The following is a 24,465-nucleotide window of genomic DNA, read 5'->3' on the forward strand; positions in this document are numbered from 1 at the left end:
CTTCCACTTTCTTCCGTCGGGAAAAAGATACAAAATTCTGAGGTCACGTACCAACTGACTCGAGAACAGCTTCTTCCCTGCTGCTGTCAGACTTTTGAATGGACTTACCTTGCATTAAGTTGATCTTTCTCTATACCCTAGCTATTGACTGTAACACTACATTTTGCACTCTCTCCTTTCCTTCTCTATGAATGGTATGTTTTGTCTGTATAGCACGCAAGAAACAATACTTTTCACTGTATGTTAATACATATGACAATAATAAATCAACTCAAATCTTTTCTTTAAGAGGACAGGGAGAGAGAGACTGCTTCTTAGCTTGCAGCTAAACTGCTTCCCAAAATTAAACTGAGAGCCTAAAGGAAAAAATCCCTATCACCTGACTGCCACAGCTTAGCTCCATCCCCAATTACGTCACAAACTGTAAGCTGCATGATTTTAAAAAACCCTTTCTTAAAAGGTACACTCACATGACAACTTGGAGAGTCAACTTGCCTCTGCTTGCTGCTTCCTCCGTCTAAGACACCATAGATTAGGAAATAACTTGCGCATTGAATTATGAATAGGAAACTGCATCCCTCTAGAAATGTGCGTCTTATAATTAGTGCACAATTACCATGCTGAAATGGTAGATGTTACATTTCATTAATGAAAACCACAGTACAATTCATACAATTTGTCCTCCGAAGATGTAAAATACATTGGTTGCTTGAAAAAAAAAGTCAACATTGCATCAACATATAGGTACTGCTGTACAAAATACACACACAAAAAAATAGTCTAAACCTCAAGAAGGATAAAACCAAGGATGTAGTCACATCACTGTACAAACACATTGCTGGGCTTCCAAAAAGAAGCTTATTACACACATTCCCACATGCTCCATCTTCTTAAAGATGCTCATTAAAAAAACTCAGTTATTACTTATGCAAGCCAATGGTATTGTGCTCATCTCTTACCCACAAGACATACACATGCATTTACTTCTGGTAATTATTTAACTAATGAATAGGAATTCTCAAGATTCTTGGAGCAAAACGTACTTAAATGCACATTGGTTTAATATCAGTGCCCCCCTGCCCCTCACAACCCCCCCAATTACTTACTATGCAAACCTTTGTGCTGGAGAAGTGAAAAATCAGTACAGAAACCCAGATGTAAATCATCGTTCAGTGGCCTCTGCGGGGAAGCGGGTTTGCACGGACACTGGGCAAGGACAAAAGCTGGGTTCAGTTGTGACGCTGCTCCCATGACTTATTATCCTTCCACCATTCACAGCCAAGGCTCACACATAAAATGAACACTTGGATGGAGCGTTGGGAGGACAAGAGATGCCAGCAAAAAAGTCCAGGAGAAAACTGGCACAGTGACAGACACATATCAATGAAACGCTCACTTTTTCAATAAGCCAATCCTTCCGTGGGTAACTCGATGCTTAATATTCTGGCTAAAATTGCAGTGATTCAGAATTTTGGATGGGTCATTAAATCACCCACTAATATACAGATTCTTCCTTTTTCAAAAAGTCCATTGTCACAAATATTTCATTTGTTTTTAACCAACCAAGAGTTCATTAGCTGCCTAACCAAGGTAATGAGCCCGCCTGACCACAGCACAGTCCATTTTCAGAGAAATAAATGCTGTGGAGCTCTTACCTTCTTTACTCCATTTCTAATGAAACATGAACTCTTTGTCTCTTTCCACTGATGCCACCTGATCTGATGAGCATTTCAGTCATTTTGGCACAGGTGGCTGCCATTTGGCCCATTGGAGTTCATGCTGTCTCCCTGTATAGTCTAGTCAGTCCCACTTCATTTCTACAACACTGCAAGTTGATTTCCCTCAAGTACCCATTTCCTTTTGAAGTACTTTTTTATTTCCAGCATTCTCAGCAATTGCTTTTGCGGCACTTCATTGCCCGGTTTCTTTGGTTCTCTGCATATCAGAACGTTTTTACATACTGTTCTGAGCCAGTTTGACTGCTGCCATGGGTAAAGTCAAGCAGAGTAACAAATGTTGGGGGAGCAGACCACAGTTGTAATTTAAAGCTACCTGACTCTGACTTTCTGTAATGTAGACATGATGTGGAGATGCCGGCGTTGGACTGGGGTAAACACAGTAAGAAGTCTTGTGAGACTTCTTACTTTCTGTAATGTAGCCAGGAAGTATATGTGCTATTAAAGAGTTGGGTTATTTAGTACAGCAATTACAAGAAGATGCCCGCAAAACTAGGCTGCTAAAGAAAACGGGCAGCAGAGTGGCACAGTGGTTAGAACTGCTGCCTCACAGCGCCAGGGACCCGGGTCCAATTCTGGCCTCAGGTCACTGTTTGTGTGGAGTTTGCACGTTCTCCCCGTGTCTGTGTGGGTTTCCTCTGGGTGCTCCGGTTTCCTGCCACACTCCTAAGATGTGCGGGTTTGGTTGATTGGCCGTGCTAAATTGACCTGTCAGGGGACGAGCTAGGGTAAATATGTGGGGTTACAGGAATAGGACCTGGGTGGGATTGTGGTCGGTGCAGACTCGATGGGCCGAATGGCCTCCTTCTGCACTGTAGGGATTCTATGAAAACGATGACACTGAAGAACCTATGCTGAAATGCTCTACCATAAACTGAGCTGGTAGGCTAGGTATGCAATTCACGCTTAACAAATACCAGCTGCATTACTGAAAGAGGCACAATGTTGTTTTACAAACTATCCTATGGTGAGAAAAAAAGATGCTCAAGATGTCGTTTAAATTAAGGGACATTGTTGAAGTTTCTTTTTATTCAATTGTTGGCAGCAACAACAACCTGCATTTATATAGTGCCTTTAAAGCAATAAGGTGTCCCAACATTTGTCCTAAACGTTCCCAACAGCATTGTGGGTGTATCTATGTCACGTGGACTTCAGTGGTTCAAAAAAGGTAGCTCACCACCACCTTCTCAGGGGCAATTAGGGATGGGTAGTCAATGGTGGCCTAGCCAGTAAAGTCCACATTCCTCGAATGAATACATTAAAAAAAATATGGGGAAGGAAAGGTAGCGAGGGGTTTAGACAGGGACTTTCTAGAGGGTATATTAGTGGCGGCTTGCGGTACTGTCATTGGACTAGTAATCCAGGGTAATCCCAGAGAGACAGGGTAATGCTCTGGGGACCCGGGTTTGAAGCCCACCATGGCAGATGGTGGAATTTGAATTCAATAAAAACCTGGAATTACAAAAGTCCAATGATGACCATGAAACCATTGTCAACTATTATAAAAACCCATCCAGTTCACTAATGTCCTTTAGGGAAGGAATCTGCTGTCCTTACCTGGTCTGGCCTAGATTTGATTCCAGATCCACAGCAATGTGGTTGACTCTCAAATGCCCTCTGATATGGCAATCGGGAGATGGGCAATAAATGCTGGCCCAGCCTGCGATTCCCACGTCCCACGAACAAATAAAAGAAATACCAGACTCAGCCTTTGAACGGACTTGAAAATTAGAATTTTAAAATAGAGGTGCCATTTAAACAGGAGCCAATGTAGGCTGACAAGTGCAGGGGGAGTGAAGGATGAATGGGTTTGATGCGAGTTAGGACACAGATAGCAGAGTTAGATGATCTTAAATTTATAAAGGGTGGAGGCTGGCCAAAAGGGCCTTGAAACAGACATACAGCACTGCAATAAGGTGCAAAAATCTGAAACAGAAACTGAAAATACTCGGGCAGCATCTGTGGAACAAGAAACAGACGTAACGTTTCAGATCGATGACCTTTTACCCGATCCAGAATTTTCTTCCATACATGTACAACTGTGCGATAGATTTTTAAAGTAGATATCTGGCAGGGCATCACTTGCCAAACACATTGACAAAAATCAAACGCTGGCAACTAATTAATATTTTTGTTACTTTCTAAGACTATTTTTATTTCTCATATATTTTACTTTAACTTCTCACCGGCCTGATTTCATGCAACACTTGCTCTTGTAAAAATCCACTCTCCAGAGACTCGGCCCATTGATTTCAATGACAGGGAAATTAAACGTGGTGCTCAGTTTACTGCACACTGCCGCTGCAAAAGCAATATGCATTTAAGCAGGCTTCGGTGGACAAAAAAAAACAAGAGGATGGTATCTTCTTTTCTGAGCCTTCTCATCTTCTTTTCAATGCACTTACACTAACTTAACAGATCTTGACCATGATATAGGGAAGAAACAACACTGAGGACTGGGTGTGCTGGTACGGTTATGTGGCAATAACATACCAACCCTAGCTGTATCACCATGTAACAAAATCTATCGGGAATTGTACAGGACTGTTAAATCGCATTCATCCAACAGCAGGATGTTGATATCATTGAGAATTGAATGTAGGTAGCGTGCCTACTGCTCTCTAATCATCATCTTCATCATCCTCGAAAGACAGCAAGCTGCTGTTTTTCACTTGCTTCGGTTTATTCTCTGAGGTTTTGGGTTCTGCCCTCTCTTCTTTCTTCTTTTTGCTCGAAGTGGCAGTCAGACCTGCAAAGTTGTCATCTGACGAACGCTTTGCTGGTTTCCTAAATACAATCTTTCCATCCTCAGGTTCTGGCTCCTCAGCTGAAACACAAAATACAATAAAATTACGAATAATTAAGAGAATTCATTCCACGGCAAGAAAAAAGCAGCTCCGGTTACTGTTCTTCTTCTTCCATCGGGAAAAAGATATAAAAGTCTGAGGTCACGTACCAACTGACTAAGAAACAGCTTCTTCCCTGCTGCCATCAGACTTTTGAACGGACCTACCTCGCATTAAGTTGATCTTTCTCTACACCCTAGCTATGACTGTAACTCTACATTCTGCACGCTCTCCTTTCCTGCTCTATGTACGGTATGCTTCGTCTGTATAGCACGCAAGAAACACTGTGTACCGATACATGTGACAATAATAAATCAAATTTTTTTAAAAATCAAAATATTGTTCAGAGAGCGCACACAAATATTTCCGGCGACCTTTCTCTCTCTGCCTCATTACCCCACTGCTTTTCAATTAAAAGCGTCTTGGATTTCCTCGATGGTCAACCCACATAATAACAAAGAAACATAACCCGAGAGAGCAGAAGACTGAATGGGAGTGAATAAGTAACAAGTCTTGTCAGTAGATTCAGAGGATTATTTAAAAGGAGGAAACAGGAGTTAAATCGCCTGATCCTGGTATTATCATCATGAGATTACAGGAATTTGGTCACAAAAATTACTACTCCACAACTCAAATGAAGCTCTGCTACATCTAATGTTGACTTTTCTCCCCCCCCCCCAATTTATTCACTCACGAGATGTTTGCATCATGGCAAGGCCAGCATTTATTGCCCTTGATATGTTGGTGGTCTGCCATCTTCTTGAACCACAGCAGTTCACGTGTTTAGATATAATGTTATGGCATGGCAGATGGTAAGTGCCAGGCTGTCCAAAGGGAAACTTGAAACAAGCTACCACAATGGTTGGCAATTTGTATATTATGAGGAGGTACCTGAAGTCTAGATAAGTAACGCTCAGACCCCCACTTGTGATTTTAAATATTAAAGTTAAAGTAAAGAAAAAAAAACACAAAGTGCAAGAACAGCTTTACACAGTTAACGGTACTTCTACAAACACTTGCTAAAAGATTCTGACTTAAATAAACTCAAAGCTAAACCCTCTTTAGATGGCAAGGGTCCTCATAGAAAATTCCAATGATATTACTACACAATGCCCTGCTGTTGTCCTCTGAGGGTGGCAACAAAAATGGTGTTCACAGGTCTGGTGTCAGGACAGCAATCAAGATAGCACAGCCACACACAACAGCTTAAAGACGTCTTTTCCTCATTGATCTTCCACTCTCCTGTTTCTACAGTCCCTTAAAAGTTCCTCTTCCCAGAATTGATCAAACTTTTTTTTATTACTTTATGGCCGCTATAGTTATAAACTTACTATTTTGCCTCACACATTTACGATCTCCCAATTGTATATGCTTCCTTTCACATTCAACAGTCACTCCTCTTATCTGCCTGTTGTAAATTCCTGGCCCCTGTTTATTACCATTTCAACCGCTTGCCTTCAGACCTCCTGTATTGATGTTTTGACCTTTGCAGTCCAATTGTCTCCAGTTTGCTTAATCCATACTCACACACAAGCTGGTACCGAGTATATAGCAATATGACAATGATATTACAAAAACAAAAATTAAGAACTCCTACTTTCCTCAACGCCCGCAGTGCTATTAGGGAGGGAGTTCCAGGATTCTGACCAAAAGACAGCAACATATTTTCAAGTCATGATGCTGTGCGACTTCACCACAAACAATAAAATGTGCCAAGTGCACACTTACCAATTAAGCCACTGGGGAACACATTGCCTTTCAAACTACTGTCAATAGCTGAACCCAGTTCAAGGCAGCTCATAACAGATGTACTTTTGTTACTTTTAACAAACTGCTGTATAAATAGGGCACTGCACGCTACTACTAAAGGAAAAATTGATAAGTGAATGTTCACGGGTCAAGGACTGCACATTTACATACGTTTCTTCGAGCTTTCTGTGACCTTTTTGATTTTTGCCGCTTCATCAGCTGTCAAGTCACCCTGGCGGAGAACTACTACCTGCGGCTGCTCATCTTCTGGATCACTCTGCCCACTGTCACTGTCAACAGGTGCAAGCTGCTGCCTCTGAAAGCAAAAGAAACATTAATTCAATTTTCAAATTTTCTAGTGACCTTTTGCATCCTTTTAAAATTTGTCAACGAAAACATGGTTAGCAAGCGGCGATACCTTTGTAATCTTTGGATTTAGACTGGATTTGACAGTCAATGAAGCAAATGGCTGACCTCAAAGAAAGATGTCCTCAGAAATCTAGCGCTCTACATGGCATGGAGTTCCCCAGTTTGAATTTGGTACCAAGTCAAGGGAATCGTCAGGCAGGTCATCAAGCAAGGCAAGTAGCCAATGACATGGAGGTATTCTCATAGACAGCAAATCAGGTTGAAAAGCCATTGAAACTCAGTGGATTTAGGCAGATGATGAAATTTAAGTCAACTTAAATGTGGAATCTGTGAAAAAGGAGCAATGTGACATCCAGAAAATATAAAATTCTTTCTGGACCAGTGAGGCTGTTTAGCAATAATTATTAGACTGTTAAAAACCCTGTTGCAACTTCCTGAACAGAGTTGAACCTTTCCTGAGGATCTTTATAGTGGTATAGGAGCATACAAGTGGAAATTCTCATCAGTTCACTAATTTCTAATTGATTAAGTTTTTAAGTTTATTTATTATTACAAATAGGCTTACATTAGTACTGCAATGAAATTACTGTGAAAATCCCCTAGTCGCCACACTCGGCACTTGTTCGGGTACACTGAGGGAGAGTTTAGCATGGCCAATGCACCCTAACCAGCACATCTTTTGGACTCTGGGAGGAAACTGGAGCACCCAGTGGAAACATGCAGACCCCACACAGACGGTGGTCCAAGCTGGAAATTGAACCCGGGTCCCTAGCGCTGTGAGGCAGCAGTGCTAACCACTGTGCCACCGTGCCAATTATAGCTGGTAGGGTTCCAGCAGCCCACCTTGTTGAGAAGCATAGAATCACTGACAGCAACTTCTGGATTTCCACATTTAACTGTGAATATGTAGATTCCATAAGTTGAGGTCAGTTTCAAAGGAGTAATAGCAGCAATCATTGACAGTTTCACTGCCATTACTGAGGTAAAATCCAGGCTCATCGGTCGGTGGTTCAACCTTTGGTCAAAGTTAACTTTTTGGTATCTCAGGACTGGGAAGGAATTTTTCACTCCAATGGTTTTACAAAATTATTACAAGATTTGAAAAATAAAGAAATTGACAACGTAAAGCTAAGCAACCTACTCATCGTCGAATGTACAGATCACCTATTTTTCAAGCTGGAAATGGCTGTGGAACATAAGCAGCAACCAATTAATTGATAAGACTTGCACACAAACTGGTGTGGAGCAATTGGCAGAGAACAAACCTATTTTGCTAATGCTTTTAGGTAACTCTGAAGAAGCAACAATTTAATTTTTATATTTACAGTTTAAACCTAGTAAACTGTGTCAAGGTGCATTTTTCTCTACTCTAGTTCTCTGCCGGAAGGCAGGATCAATCCACGGCGTTGCTGGGTAAGGTACCAAAGCCACCACAACCGGCATGCTGTTGGCACCAATCTGATCCAGACACTTTTACATACATGTTGTCGTCCAGAGCTATGGAGAGTGATGGCAAAAGACTCCAATTTTCTTTCAATCACGTGGCTGACCCAGAATCTCTCCTACCCCTATTGTCTGTCATTGGTGTGTATTGAAAGGATTTGCCGGTTGATACGCAACCCATCTGGCCATCATGATATCCAAGTATCATGGTATAAAGTCTTAAACTGCATCTTGAACCCAGAGCCTCTGGCTCAGAGGCAGGGTCACTACCCAGTGTACCATAAGGCCCCCACAGGAACAATCATCAAACAGAAGTTGAGCCACATAAGAGATATGATCAAAAGTACGTTCCAAGCAGGAGGAGAGGGGGCTAAAAGAGGCTTAGGGAATCAATTCCAGAGATTAGAAGTCATAAGTAGATAAATAGAGATGAGATACTGATCAGTCACTAGGTCACTGAATGATGGAACAACCTTTGGGGTTTCTATTCCTATGCATAGAATAAGTTTCCAGGTAAATATTCAGCCTTCAAATATAAACTAGGAGAAAACAGAGAAATGACATCCCTTCAAAGAAAAAGGATGTTTAAGGCAGCACAGTGGCAGTGGTTAGCACTGCTGCCTCACAGCGCCAGGCACCCGGGTTTGATTCCTGGCTTGAGTCACTGTCTGTGCGGAATCTGCACGTTCTCCCAGCGTCTGCATGGGTTTCCTCCGGGTGCTCCGGTTTCCTCCCAGAGTCAGAAAGATGTGCATGAATGACAGTGAACAGCGTGTGTAATATTATTCATTTTTACAAATGTTTTACAAACCAATTGAACTCAAGTTGTGTCCTTCGAAAAACAGAGCAGTTTCTCCTTATTGGTTTATTAAGAAAAGACATCTTTTGAAAGGATAGGGTCAATTGTTTAGGTCAATAATCTTCCAAACTCAACCATTATCTCTCTGCCGATAGAATATATGATCTTTTGAAGTTTCAAGCAGGATGAGCCTTACTGGTGAACTTGGGAGACACGAGTGGAGTGCAACAATCACATGCAGGGTGGGCTCGCAGCCTCACCAATGAGCATGCATATAGGACAATGTGATGACAGAGAAATGACATCCCTTCAAAGAAAAAGGATGTTTAAGGCAGCACAGTGGCAGTGGTTAGCACTGCTGCCTCACAGCGCCAGGCACCCGGGTGTTTTCCAGAATGTTTTCTCCTAGTTTATATTTGAAGGCTGAATATTTACCTGGAAACTTATTCTATGCATAGGAATAGAAACCCCAAAGGTTGCTCCATCATTCAGTGACCTAGTGACTGATCAGTATCTCATCTCTATTTATCTACTTATGACTTCTAATCTCTGGAATTGATTCCCTAAGCCTCCCACAATCCAAAGATGTGCGGGTTAGGTTTATTGGCCAGGTGAAAAATTGCCCCTTAGAGTCCTGAGATGCGTAGATTAGCGGGTAAATATGTGGGGGTAGGGCCTGGGTGGGATTGTGATCGGTGCAGACTCGATGGGCCGAATGGCCTCCTTCTGCACTGTAGGGTTTCTATGGTTTCTATGACACAATGACACAGCAACCCATGTCCTTAAAAACATAATTTTAAAATTTCTACATGCAGCACTTCTTGTAATTTAGAGTGGGGGCAGGGGAACCTGATTACAAGTCCAGTTGAAAGGGGATTCAAATAGTTTGAGAACCACTTAAGTGAGAAACACCTGGCAGCACAGTGGTTAGCACTGTTCGCCTCACAGTGCCAGAGATCCGGGTCCATTTCCCAGCTTAGGCGAGTGTGTGTGTGTGTGTGAGTGAAGTCTGCGTGGGTTTCCTCCGGGTGCTCCGGTTTCCTCCCACAGTCCAAAAGATATACAGGTCAGGCAGGTCGATTGGCTATGCTAAATTGTCTAGACTCTCCCACGATGGAACGTCCTTGCCACATCCACCGTGTCAGTCATATGTTTCAATTCATTTTGGCACACACAAATGTGATTACGAGCAGATTTTTTTTAGTTATGTTGATTGAGAAAAGGTATTGGGCACAATACCTGGACTAACTTTTCTGCCAAAAGGTGTCATGGGATCTCTCTCTTGTAAAGATGTATTTTCACAGACTTCCTTAATGAATAGTTCTCCCTCAGCATATCCAAGCAGATGCAGAGTGTGGCGGCTAGGGTATTTTTACAGCATCATTGCAGTGGTAGTGTAAGCCTACTTGTGACACTAATAAATAAACTTTAAAAACTAAGCTATAGGCACCAACCCTTGAACAATACAGCACTGGATAAAAGCAAATTACTGCGGATGTTGGAATCGGAAACAAAAACAGAAAATGCTGGAAAATCTCAACAGATCTGACAGCCTCTGTGGGAAGAGAATTGAGTAAGAAGTCTGACAACAGTGCTAACTGAAGAGAATAGAACCAACGTTCCGAGTCTGGATGACTCTTCAGTCAGAGCGGGTCAGCACAGAAGCCGGCCATTCGGCCCCATTGCGCAGATGCTGCCACTCAATCTCACTGCACTTTCCTCATTATTTCTTCCCCTTTTCTGCTTGAACACGGGGGTTTTGAAGGGCATCAACCACTCCCCCCGCCGCCCCCAGATCAGTGGGTCCCGGCCTGGCTCGGGGGAACAATGAAGGTGTCGGACTGACCTTCGTTTCCACCGTCGGCCCGGCCTTGTAACCCACATCTTGCTTAAACTTCCTGAGGAAGGCGGGCTCGGCCGGCTTCACGTACGAGACATTGTTCCGTTTACTCATGGCTTTCGGTTGGTATATTTATCCGACGCGCACTTCCACCAAGGGCGCTCAAAGCTTGGAATAAGTCCCGCTCAACGCCATTAAAAAATGATAACCGGGGGAAGAGAAACAGGAGAACACCGACTTCATCACGTGACACGGAGCAACGGCCGCCAGTTTCAATCACGTGCTTTCCCTGCTGACCCCGCCCTCTAGTGATGTCACCAGCCCGCCTTTGTAATCGCGCCCTTCTCGACGGGCCACGCCCCTTTTGTGGACCCCGCCCTCCACCGTGCTACGCGACACGGCCTAACGTCAGCTGCAGTCACGTGCATGCCTTCTGGCCCCGCCCCCTCCACATCATGACTACCACGTGACCCCCCTCTAGCTGGCGCCCAAATTTAAACCAAACCGGCGGCCGCCATTTTGGAGTCATGTTTACAGCGAGAGAGTAAAAAGTCGCTGGTGGATTTTTAAAAATTTTCCCTTAAAAAAATAAAATAAACGACTCGTTTTTATTGCTTTGCTTTTTTTAAAAAAAATAAAAAGACGGGATAAATGTCTCCAGCCGGTAAAGGTTAGTGTTTGATCAGCCTTTCTCTCCGCTTGTTTGCATCCTCCACTCTTCTCCTTTCCCCGTTTGTTGTTGCCCTGAGGATTTGATTTATTATTGTCCCAGGTATTAGCATACAGTGAAAAGTGTTGATTCTTGCGCGCTATACAGACAAAGCATACCGTTCATAGAGAAGGAAAGGAGAGAATGTAGTGTTTAGCGTGTGGAGAAAGATCAGTCTCAATCCAGAAAAGCGCTTCACCCTCTGCAAAACTAATCGGTCAACACAAAAACAGGTCCCTATATTGTAAAACGCCACTAAGACTATGAAGAAGGAGCCTTACCAAAACAAAATTCACCAACCAGCCTCAAAGCATAGTACAGCTGGAAAATCAGCCCTAAAAATAAGTACTGTGATCATTATCAGTGCTTCTTCACCTTGGTAGTCAACACTGTTATTCCCACGAAACGCATCTCCAAACTCCATGGCCTGGGCCTCAGCACCTCCCTCTGCGACTGGATCCTGAACTTCTTAACTTACAGACCACAATTAATAAGGATAGGCAACAACAACACCTCCACGATCATCCTCAACACCGGTGCCCCACAAGGCTGTGTTCTCAGCCCCCTACTATACTCCTTATATACATATGACTGTGCGACCAAATGCCCCTCCAATTCGATTTTCAAGCTTGCTGACAACACCACCGTAGTGGGTTGGATCTCGAACAATGATGAGACAGAGTACAGGAATGAGATAGATAATCTGGTGAACTGTGACAGTAACAATAATCTCTCCCCCAATGTCAACAAAACGAAGGAGATTGTCATCAACTTCAGGAAGCGTAAAGGAGAACATGCCCCTGTCTACATCAACAGGGACGAAGGGTCAAGAGCTTCAAGTTTTTAGGTGTCCAGATCACCAACAACCTGTCCTGGTCCCTCCATGCTGACACTATAGTTAAGAGAGCTCACCAAAGCCTCTACTTTCTCAGAAGACTAAGGAAATTTGGCCTGTCCGCTATGACTCTCACCAACTTTTACAGATGCACCATAGAAAGCATTCTATCTGGTTGTATCGCAGCTTGATAAGACTCCTGCTCTGCCCAAGACCTCCAGGAACTACAAAAGGTCGTGAAAGTAGTCCAATCCATCACGCAAACCAGCCTACCATCCATTGACTCTGTCTACACTTCCCACTGCCTCGGCAAAGCAGCCAGCATAATTAAGGACTCCACGCACCCCGGATATTCTCTCTTCCACCCTCTTCCTTCGGGAAAATGATGCAAAAGTCTGAGGTCACGTACCAACTGACTCAAGAACAGCTTCTTCCCTGCTGCTGTCAGACTTTTGAATGGACTTACCTTACATTAAGTTGATCTTTCTCTACACCCTAGCTATGACTGTAACACTGCATTCTGCACTCTCTCGTTTCCTTCTCTATGAAAAGTATGTTTTGTCTGTAAAGCGCGAAAGAAACAATACTTTTCAATGTATGTTAATACATGTGACAATAATAAATCAAATCAAATTTCACCAGATTCTCTATCTGTTTCCTGCACTCTCTCTCCCTTCATTAATCAGATTTGCAAAAATATCATCTCACTATTTGCCTCACCATTCAACTGCACTGACTTGTGTAAAGTTGATGTATTTGCATGGTTTTCACAAACTAAATTCGCCACAATTTATGGGCCAGTGCCAATCAGTGAACATTCTGGCACTATTAGAAAAAAAACTGCAGGCAGGTGTATCTCAGATAGCTACAGTTTGATTTTCAGATTTAACCTCGCAGCCTTTGCATATAAATAATGGAGAGAGGCATTAGCTTTGTTTTTATTTTGTGTTTGAACAATATCAAACTGCTGTGGCTTAGCTCACTTGGTAAAACACGTGCCCGGGGATGTTTGTGACTTAATGAATGGCCTATCTCTGCCGGACTATTCTAAACTGGGTGGATGTTGAGGGTAATCGAAAATGTTTGTTTAGAATTTTCTTCACCAGAAATTGTCATTTTCCTTTAAAGAAACTTCTTGGACACGTTTATGTGAAGTTTATTTAATTTGTTGTTGCAGCAACTTATAAAAAAAATCCCCAGTGAATGAATTAACTACCTTTTAATTGGGGTAATCCTCTCGCTTCACTTGTGGAGTTTTCAATATTTTGAAACTGGATAGATAGTTGGAGTTAACATTGCATAATTATGTTCGAGTTTAACTGTGTGGCTCATCTAGTTCATCAATTCAGAAAGATCTTGTATTTTACCCTCTGCCAGATCTAATTGTTTCCTAAATGATTCCAGGGTTTTTACATTCCACATGCTGATCATCTTGTGTAAAATACTGCTTGATATAATAGTTTTACATTTTCTTTTACAGACTTGCATGCAGAAAATGTAGGGTTGATTTCCAGCTGTAGTTTTCTCCTGTTGGCCTGTTTTGAGATTAATGAAGTGGGAGCTCTGGGGCTCCTTATTTTACTCTTTTGATGTAATTTAATTTAAATAATCTTCTAATTTTGCCCATCTGTTGCTTCAACCTTCTTGATTGCCTTTATATAAGAACACCCCTTGGATTCTTTGTTACCAGGCGAAATGCTCAAATTATCACAATGAATCATAGAATCCCAATAGCGCAGAAGAAGCCATTTGGCTTCATCGAGTCTGCACCGACTCTCTGACAGAATATTTACCCAGACCCCCTTCCCCCTGCTCTATCCTCGTAACCTCATGTATTTCGCAAGGCTAATCCACATAACCTACACATTCTCCGACATTAGGGGTCAATTTAACCTTGCCAATCTACCTAACCTGCATATCTTTGGACTAGACTTATTGGGGAAGGACTGGGCTAAAACTAGCCCAGTTTTTCCCCAATAACCTGACATTTTGCAGTCTGGTCACCCTGGCGATTCTTCCAGTACCTAAATGTGACTCGTTTACCTTGATGACAAGTGCTGAAGATGGACTTTACAGGGGTTACTGTTTTAATCTATTGCTACAAATAATATAACCGATTAACAATTCAAAATGTCTAAATTCTAATGCTACACTCTTTCTCGCAATCAAACTAAATCAACCCTTTTTATCTTCAGCCAAAATCCTTCGTGAAGTCCTGTCTTTGTATTGAATGCTCATTTTGGATAGTTGGAGGACATATTTGAATGGAAAATAGTTGCCAATTTAGCACCAAATTCCTCATCCCATTAATAAAAGGAAAACATCAATGGGTATGAAGTGGAAGGAGAAGAGGGAAATACTTTAATTAAAAAACCCCACCCACTAAGCTCTGAGACGAGATATTTGTATTTGGAAGTTTCACTAAATAGGAGCAGAAAACGTAAAGAAAAAGACAGACCAGCAAAGTGGAACTCGGTAGTTGGTGATGCCTGGGCCAGTCCTATAAACCCCTGTTGATGAAGTGGGACAGAATATTGTGGTTTGTTTTGGAGTAATCTTCACAAAATTACAGTCTATTTGTTATGTGTTTCTTCAGGGGATGGTGTGGATTTGCCTTCTGTCCAGTCATCTAGGTAAGACATTATTTTTGATTTAAACAATACAATATCCTGGGGAGAAAGCACAATGGCTTGCATATCATACACCTGTTGAATTCATCTTTTAAATTATGAGTTGCTCTTGTCAGTGTTGCATTGTCAGTAGAGTCTCAGAAGAAACATTTTCTTACAAATATCCATTAGAAGTAGGAAAAAAGACAATCGTTCTACTGTGGTTGTAGTTCCGTTACTTGACTTTGCATCAAATAAACGTTGCCTTATTTGAATTGATATCCTGTGCTTTGATCTTTAAAACCATTTCATTCTTAAATCAGCAAAAGCTGAAATCTGAAATAAATGAAGTTTGGCAGTATTGAAGGGACTGTTAGATCGCTGTGCTGTCGACAATGGTTGAATTGGAGGACTCTTGTGTGATCTGAAGTTTTGTCACTGCAGTGCTGAAGGAGATTCCATCAAGGTCTATGTAAGAGTGCGACCACCAGCGAAGAACACAGAATTGTTTACAGATGGAGACCAAGGACTGTGTTTGGCAGTTACCTCACCAAATACTATCTGCCTGAATTCAAAACCTGAACCCAAGATTTTCACGTATGATCATGTGGCTGATACAGACACTACTCAGGTACAGTAAATGTACGACAAAACTTGGAGTTCTACAGTGAGCAGATTTTTTTTTATTGCAGTGTTGTAGTCAAATGATATTTGGAGATGAAGCATGATTGTTTCCTCCATTTTGTTTAACTTCTTTACCACTGCTGACCCATGTCTTGTTGCTTCTGACTGAGGGGACAGGTAGGTCGCTGATTACGTGCTTTTGTTGCAATTGATCTGACCATAGCACCGTTGGTAAGTAACCAAAGTTAATTTTCTTTCAATTTTAACTCATTCTTTCAGCCCACCCACGCAGACTGTATTTTATCATCTAGTAGCAAGTATTCACTGTATTTCACCTCTGATTGCATTGCTGAGGTCAGAAAATCTGCATGTGGACAATTACTACCCACATGGGGCGGCACAGTGATTAGCACTGCTGCCTCACAATGCCAGGGACTTGGATTCGATTCCTGGCTTGGGTCACTGTGCAGAGTCTGCACCTTCTTCCTGTGTCTGTGTGGGTTTCTTCCGGTTTCCTCCCACAGTCCGAAAGGCATGCTGGTTAGGTGCATTGGCCGTGCTAAATTCTCCCTCAGTGTACCCAAACAGACGCTGGAATGTGGCGACTAGTGGATTTTCACAGTAACTTCATTGCAGTGTTAGTGTAAGCCCACTTGTGACACTAAAATAAACAAACAAAAACATCCTAATGTGGAACAGAATATTGAACCACAGTGCTGTGTCCTCTCTGGCCATTTTGTAGTTTCTTTTTAAAACATGTTCAATCTTACAATGCTTGTCAACATGCTCAAAGATGGTATTGCACTATACAAGTAATCCAGCTTTTCCTATAGCCAAAAAATGGATATTGTGGAATTAATATACATTAGAACATGCTATAACTCCTATAGAGTCCAAAGTCTGGGACATGACTAAAAGTGTGTAATGTTGGTTTGACGTAGCAAGTGCTTCGCAAGCTAACATTTATTTTCTGCTTTAACATATTTGGAAACATGAATGTATACAGCAGTTATATGAGTAACATTGCAAAATTCCAGAGAGAGGGAGGGAAATCCCATTGTTTTGGCATGCAGCAGATACATACCTATGATGTGTTCTGAAAGGTATTGTTAGACATCACACTGCCTTAGTTGTACTGCTTTCTTTTTTAGTTTCTCCTCATAAATTCTAATAAAGACTCAGCTCAAATTTGTATTATATGTTCATGTAAAATGTCAACTTAATTAGTTTACATTTATTAATTAAAGAACCAGAAATAAGAAAAATATTTGGAGGAGACAGAGCTTTTTGCATTGGCACGATTTAAAAATAAATAAGCGCAGTATGCTTTGACTGCCAGATTTAGAGATTGCATCTGGTGTTTCTTGCTGATATATTTTTGAGGTATCTCCCCCTTTCAACTGTGTTTTCATGTAAATTCTATGTTCTATAAGCTTCTGTATCGTGATCATCATAATAGCAGAATTCAAACATGGGCACCTTTGGGTAGACTTTCACAGGTGAAAGGTGGGTATCTGTTAACTATTTTACTATGTTCATTGAGCCTGCTCCTCCATTCAATAAGATTTTGGCTGATCTGTTTTGGCCTCAGCGCCACTTTCCTTCCTACTCTCTTTACTATTTGATTCCCTTAATAGTCAAGAACTGTCTACCTCTGCCTTAAAAATATTAATTGACCCTACCTCTACCATGCTGTGGAAGAGAGTTCCACAGATTCGCAATCCTTGAGAGAAACAATTACCCCATATCTCTGCCTTAAATGGGAGACCCCTTATTTTTAAACTGTCCCCTGCTTCTGCTCACTCCCACAAGGGAAAACATCCTCTCTACATCCATAGAACAGTACAGCACAGAACAGGCCCTTCGGCCCACGATGTTGTGCCGAGCTTTGTCTGAAACCCAGATCAAGCTATTTCCTCCCTATCATCCCGACGTACTCCATGTGCCTATCCAATAGCTTCTTAAATGTTCCTAAAGTTTCTGGCTCCACTATCCCTGCAGGCAGTCCATTCCACACCCCAACCACTCTCTGAGTAAAAAACCTACCTCGGACATCCTTCCTATATCTCCCACCATGAACCCTATAGTTATGCCCCCTAGTTACCGCTCCATTCACCCGAGGAAATAGTCTTTGAACGTTCACTCTATCTATCCCCCTCATCATCTTATAAACCTCTATCAAGTCTCCTCTCAACCTCCTCCGCTCCAAAGAGAAAAGCCCAAGTTCCCTCAACCTTTCCTCATAAGACCTACCCTCCAACCCAGGCAGCATCCTGGTAAATCTCCTTTGCACTCTTTCCAGTGTCTCCACATCCTTCTTGTAGTGAGGTGACCAGAACTGCACACAATATTCCAAATGTGGTCTCACCAAGGTCCTGTACAGTTGCAGCATAACCCCACGGCTCTTAAACTCAAACTCCCTGTTAATGAACGCCAACACACTATAGGCCTTCTTCACGGCTCTATCCACTTGAGTGGCAACCTTCAGAGATCTATGGATATGAACCCCAAGATCTCTCTGTTCCTCGACTTTCTTCAGAACCCTACCTTTGACCCTGTAATCCACATTTAAGTTTGTCCTACCAAAATGAATCACCTCGCATTTGTCAGGGTTAAACTCCATTTGCCATTTTTCAGCCCAGCTCTGCATCCTATCTATATCTCTTTGCAGCCCTCCACCTCATCCACTACTCCACCAATCTTGGTGTCATCAGCAAATTTACTGATCCACCCTTCAGCCCCCTCCTCCAAGTCATTTATAAAAATTACAAATAGCAGAGGACCAAGCACTGATCCCTGTGGCACTCCGCTGGTAACCGGTTTCCAGTCCGAAAATTTTCCATCCACCACCACCCTCTGTCTTCTGTAAGATAGCCAGTTACCTATCCAATGGCCAAACTTCCCTCTATCCCACACATCCTTACTTTCTTCATAAGCCGACCGTGGGGGACTTTATCAAACGCCTTACTAAAATCCATGTATATGACATCAACTGCACTACCTTCATCTACACACTTAGTTACCTCCTCAAAAAATTCTATCAAATTTGTGAGGCAAGACTTGTCCTTCACAAATCCGTGCTGACTATCCCGGATTAAGCTGCATCTTTCTAAATGGTCGTAAATCCTACCCCTAAGGACCTTTTCCATCAACTTACCGACCACCGAAGTAAGACTAACCGGCCTATAATTACCAGGGTCATTTCTATTCCCTTTCTTAAACAGAGGAACCACATTCGCCACTCTCCAGTCCTCTGGCACCATCCCCGTGGACAGTGAGGACCCAAAGATCAAAGCCAAAGGCTCTGCAATCTCATCCCTTGCTTCCCAAAGACACCTAGGATATATTTCATCAGGCCCAGGGGACTTATCAACTTTCAGTTTATTCAAAATTGCTAGTACATCTTCCCTCCGAACATCCACTCTCAAGTCTCCTCAGGATCTTGCATGTTTCTCATTCTTCTAAACTCCAATGGTTACAGGCCCAACCTGTCCAACCTTTCCTTGTAAGATGGCCAATAAAGTACTGTTTTTATTCTTGAGCTGTTGCAGTTTGGGAAACTGAGCAGCCAGTTTGTCCCAGGCAGATCCACAAACAGCAATGTGACCGTGACCAGTTTTAAAAAATTAATTTAGGGAATGTTGCTGGTTAGACCAGCATTTTATGCCCACTGCCCTTGAAGGTGATCCACTGCAGTCCCTGAGATGTAGGTACACCCACTGTGCTATTAGGGAGGGAGTTCCACGATTTTGACCTGACAACAGTGAAGGAATGGCGATCTATTTCCACGTCAAGATGGTGAGTGACTTGGAGGAGAACATAGAATCATAGAGGTTTACAGCATGGAAACAGGCCCTTCGGCCCAACTTGTCCATGCCGCCCTTTTTTAAAACCCCAAAGCTAATCCCAATTGCCCGCATTTGGCCCATATCTCTCTATACCCATCTTACCCATGTAACTGTCTAAATGCTTCTTAAAAGACAAAATTGTACCCGCCTCTACTACTCCCTCTGGCAGCTTGTTTCAGACACTCACCATCCTCTGTGTGAAAAAATTGCCCCTCTGGACACTTTTGTATCTTTCCCCTCTCACCTTAAACCTCTAGTTTTAGACTCCCGTACCTGTGGTGGTGTTCCCCGGTATCTGCTGCTGTTGTCTTGCTAGGTGGTTGTGGATTTGGAGGGTACTGCATAAGGAACCTTGGTGAGTTCTTGCAGTGAATCTTGTAGATGATTCACACTGCTGCCACTGTTCGTTGATGGTGGAAGGATTGAATGTTTGTGGGAGAGGTAGCAATCAAGCGGGCTGCTTTGTTCTGGATGGTATTGCACTTCTTGAGTGTAGTTGGAGCTGCACTCATCTAGGCAAGTGGAGAGTATTTCATTACACACCTGACATGTGTCTTGTAGATAGTGGGCAGGATTTGGGGAGTCAGGAGGTGGGTTACTTGCTGCAGATTCCTAGCCTTTGACTTCTTGTAGCCACAGTATGTATATGGCTAGTCCAGTTCAGTTTCCTATCAATGGTAATGCCTAGGATATTGATAGTGGGGAAATGCCATTGAATGTCATGGGGCGATGCTTAGATCCTCTCTTGTTGGAGATGGTTCTTGCCTGGCATTTGTGTGGTGCGAATGTTACTTTCCATTTGCCAGCCCAAGTCTGGATATTGTCCAGGTCTTGCTGCATTTAGACATGAACTGCTTTAGTATCTGCGGAGTCACGAATGATACTGAACCTTGTGCAGTCATCAGTGAACATCCCCACTTCTGACCTCATGATGGAAGGAAGGTCATTGATGAAGCAGCTGAAGATGGACAGGCCTAAGACTCTATCCTGAGGAACCCCTGCAGTGATGTCCTGGAGCTGAGATGATTGACCTCCAATCACCACAACCACCTTCCTTTGTACCAGGTATGACTCCAAACAAGGAAGGATCATTTCTCTTCCCCCCACCCCCCGCCCAATCCCATCCCATAAATGTTGCCTTGAAGTCCCCCATCCCGTCCCGATCCCATCCCATCCCATAAATGTTGCCTTGAAGTCAAGGGCAATCACTCTCACCTTACCTCTGGCATTCACTTCTTGTCCATTTTTGAACCAAGGCTTGAATGAGGTCAGGAGCTGAGTGACCTTGGCAGAACCCAAACTGAGTGTCTGTGAGCAGGTTATTGCTGAGTAAATGCCACTTGATCAACACTTGATGACCCCTTCCATCTTCAGCCAGAAGTGTCAAATGGCAAATTACTGATGATTGCGAGTAGACTGATGGGGCAGTAATTGGCCAGGTTAGATTTGTCCTGGTTCTTGTGTACAGGACATAGCTGGGCAATTTTCCATGTTACTGGGTAGATGTCAATGTTGTAGCTGTACTGGAGCAACTTGTTCAGGAGTGTGGCAATTCTGGAGCACAGGTCTTCAGTACCATTGCTGGAATATTTTCGGGGCCCATAGCCTTTGCAGTATCCAGCGCATTCAACTGTTTCTCTATAATACATGGAGTGAATCGAGTTGGCTAAAGACTGATGTCTGTGATGCCAGGGACTCCGGAGGAGGCCAAGATGGATCGCGTATTTGGCACTTATGGCTGCAGATTGTTGAAAATGCTTCAGTCTTATCTTTTACCTTGATGTGCTGAGCTCCTCCATCAATGAGGATGGGGATATTTGTTTAGCCTCCTCTTCCAGTGAGTTGTTTAATTATCCATCGCCATTCACAGCTGAATGTGGCAGGACTGCAGAGCAAAGATCTGATCCATTGGTTGTAGGATCGCTTAGCTCTATCACTTGCTGCTTATGCTGTTTGGCATGGAAGTAGTCTTTATTTGTTGCTTCATCAGGTTGACACCTCATTTTTAGGTATGCCTAGTGTTACTCCTGGCATGCCTTCCTGCATTTTCCATTGTACCAGGGTTGATCCCCTAGCTTGGTGTAATGGTAGAGTGGGGGATATGCTGGGCCATGAAGTTACAGACTGTGGTTGAGTACAATTTTGCTGCTGCTAATGGCCCACAGCATCTCATGGATGCCCAGTTTTGAGCTGCTAGATCTCTTTGAAGTCTATCCCATTTTGGGTGTTGAAGAATAAATATTTAGATAATTTTGAGGTTGTGACAATTTAATCTGTGTTTTAATTTTTAAAAATTAAGAATGCACAGTATTAAATGATCCATGCCCCTGGAAAAGTTTGATTAAATATGCATTTTCTTGCACTCCATTTTGCAGGAAGCAGTATTTTCTGCCGTGGCTCGGGGCATCATTGAGTCCTGCATGAATGGATACAATGGTACCATTTTTGCCTAGTAAGTAATTTGTAACTTATTTACAGTGAATTAATTTGATGGTTAAAAAGAGTTGTAAGGCTCTTTCTGCATAATTTAAAAATTACAATAAAATGATGTACCTGGGTATCAAGAAAATTGCTGATGTTCTTTCTATTCCTGTCCCCATGACTTAAAGTTTTTACTTTTAGATATTAAATTTGATTCCTGTCCCAATTCTTGTGTTGGTAATACGTGTTTTAGTACATAGTGAAGTTTGGCATTCCCATCAGTATTACCAATAGGTACGTGCCTGTAGTGCGCAACAGTTCCGATTTAGTACCTGTTGGTACCAAGTTTGCATTGATACTCAGAGGATATCTCTTGTAAGATGTGCCATGCTGATCCAATATGAAATGCTTTTTTAGATTGTGATAAATTTAAAGAATTTCCGATAGGAAACTAGCCATGTGGAACTGACCTTGGGATGTTGATGTTGATATTGGAAGCTTCAAACGAAGAAGCTTCTGTTTCTAATGCAATCATTTGTAGTCTTTAGCACAAATCTGGATGATTGTAATACAGTGTTAGTTGTGCACTTTGTAAATACATCAAATGTTCTTTAGATGATATTCCTGAGAACCATTTTTTGCATGCCATAACATGAGTGTCTGACTTTATTGTAAGGTGGAAAAGGCTGTGGTCTGACATTGCAGGTTTAAAGTGACGCTCCAGGCCCTTGGAGCTCACAATGTCATAGTCTGCCAGCTTTGAGCCCATCTCTATAGAATCTCCAGTCCAGTTCCTGTCAATATCCCAAAACTGATGCTGCTTGACCGAGATCACAAGTGACTTCATTTGTGATTGTGACCATAGGCTGCTATCCATTCTTCTGCTTAATCTTTCTGCAAAGTTCAATGCACTGAACATGTCCTCTTCTGTCAACACTTTTCAGTTGCCCAATCCTTTGGACTGCTTTTGTATCATTTTTGCTTCTAACTATTTAAATGCATATCTCTAGCGATAGCTTCACTCATGGAATACTAAGGATTTGGCCTTTCCTTCCTAAAGCATTTGCTTCACCTTGGACATCAGCCTGAAGGCTTCTCTAAGTACTGCTAATGATATTTAGCTCTAATTCTTCATCACATAACTACCTCTGTGTTATCAGACTTCATGTTCAATGAGTCGTAATCTTGTGATTAATCCACTTTTTTTCCAACCTGGCACAAAATTATCTGCATTTGGTGCTGATTTAACCCATTCTTGGGTTTATGCTCAAGCTGAATAAGACCATATGCAACTTTTGAACTCGTATTCAATTTCAGCTGAGCTCCAAACACCATGTCCTTCCTTTTGCCAAGAATATTTTCTTCCATGTTCACAAACTGCCCCACTACTGAAAACCTTATCCATGTTTTTCATCTCCAAATGCATTTATTCCAAAAGTTCCCTTACTATCGTCTTTCATCCACACTTGCACTCAAATTTGTTCACAATGTTTCCTGTCATTTCCGACCCTTGTTTATACATCACTCCCATTCTCGCAGTATTACACTGGCTCCTGTTCCACAATGTATTGGGTTCAAGTAACCTTGGTCTTTAAATTACTTCAAGGCTTCGATCCACCCTATCTCAGAACCTCCTCCAGACTTTCTCTCTTGCACCTTTGTGCTCTTTGCAACTCTGACTTCTTCTTGAGGCCGTGTGTGTCTCTTTTGTATCTGAAAGAGGAGTAATTTTTCAGGTGCTTGGTTAAAAATAGATGTTCCGTGGAAAGTGATAAAGTAGGTCTTAATCTTCAGATTGCTGTACTGAACAAGGAAAGCTGGCTAAAATTTTAGACTGTCTTTAAAGTTTCTCACTTGTTTTCTCTCACCCACCCAAAATATTACATTAAAGTCAACATTGTGATGAGTGACTTATGAAAAATAATATTTCTTTTTCTCAGTGGACAGACTGGTTCCGGAAAGACATTCACAATGTTGGGTACGTGCACAATTTAAAACTTTTCTTTATATTTAGTTGCTTAATCTGTCAGATGAGGAAAAGCCTGGCCCACCAATATTTAGGAAACTTTGATTCATTGCATCAAACTGGAGAATCTGCTAATTTAAACTAATGTGTATATTACACACAAGTCACCCAATTAGAAAATATTAAGATACCATTTATTTTGAAATGTTAATATATGGTGACATTTCATGATTCTTTACATATTATCTATAGAATATGTGTAAATAAAAGCTACTGATTTTGCATAAAGTATGGTTGCAAAAGCCTTCTTCAGAGATAGGCTTGCTCTTGCTTTGTAAATTGTTATTTTAATCTCCTACTCCCTGTTGTGGTTCAGTTGATAGCACACTTGTCTTTGTGTCAAGACTAAAAAATCAAAGCTGACATTCCTTACACTGGAGCTGCCATCTTTTGGATGAGATGTTAAGCCAAGGCCCCATCTGGATCTTGGGTGGACGTAAAAGATAACAAGAACAGGGAGTTTTCCCTAGTGTCCTGACCAATATTTATCCCTCAATCAACACTAGTAAAACACATGAGTTACGTAGGGCATTGGTGAGACCATAGCTGGAGTACTGTATATATTGTGGTCTCCTTGTATAAGGAAGGATGTAAATGCATTGGAAGTTGAC

General features: G+C 42.1%; 2 protein-coding genes across 2 annotated transcripts in view; one reads left to right on the forward strand and one right to left on the reverse strand.

Annotated features, from left to right (window-relative positions):
• Nucleotides 1-623: 623 nt before the first annotated feature.
• On the reverse strand, nt 624-11,076 carry kiaa1143 (KIAA1143 ortholog). Its single transcript, XM_078199479.1, has 3 exons — nt 10,789-11,076; nt 6,503-6,647; nt 624-4,563 (listed from the first exon to the last, which is right to left on the reverse strand). Exons 1-3 carry the CDS (start codon nt 10,894-10,896, stop codon nt 4,358-4,360), a joined length of 459 nt encoding a protein of 152 aa, XP_078055605.1. The 5' UTR covers nt 10,897-11,076; the 3' UTR covers nt 624-4,357.
• A 192-nt stretch (nt 11,077-11,268) lies between these two features.
• Nucleotides 11,269-24,465, forward strand: part of kif15 (kinesin family member 15) — a 66,731-nt gene continuing 53,534 nt past the window's right edge. Inside the window, exons 1-5 of the mRNA XM_078199493.1 lie at nt 11,269-11,452; nt 14,923-14,959; nt 15,380-15,566; nt 21,783-21,859; nt 23,769-23,806. Coding sequence (XP_078055619.1) covers nt 11,434-11,452; nt 14,923-14,959; nt 15,380-15,566; nt 21,783-21,859; nt 23,769-23,806 — 358 coding nt within the window. The 5' untranslated portion in view covers nt 11,269-11,433. The remainder of the gene's footprint in view (nt 11,453-14,922; nt 14,960-15,379; nt 15,567-21,782; nt 21,860-23,768; nt 23,807-24,465) is intronic.

The sequence above is a fragment of the Mustelus asterias genome, chromosome 2, assembly GCF_964213995.1.
Source record: "Mustelus asterias chromosome 2, sMusAst1.hap1.1, whole genome shotgun sequence".
NCBI classification, from domain to species: domain Eukaryota; kingdom Metazoa; phylum Chordata; class Chondrichthyes; order Carcharhiniformes; family Triakidae; genus Mustelus; species Mustelus asterias.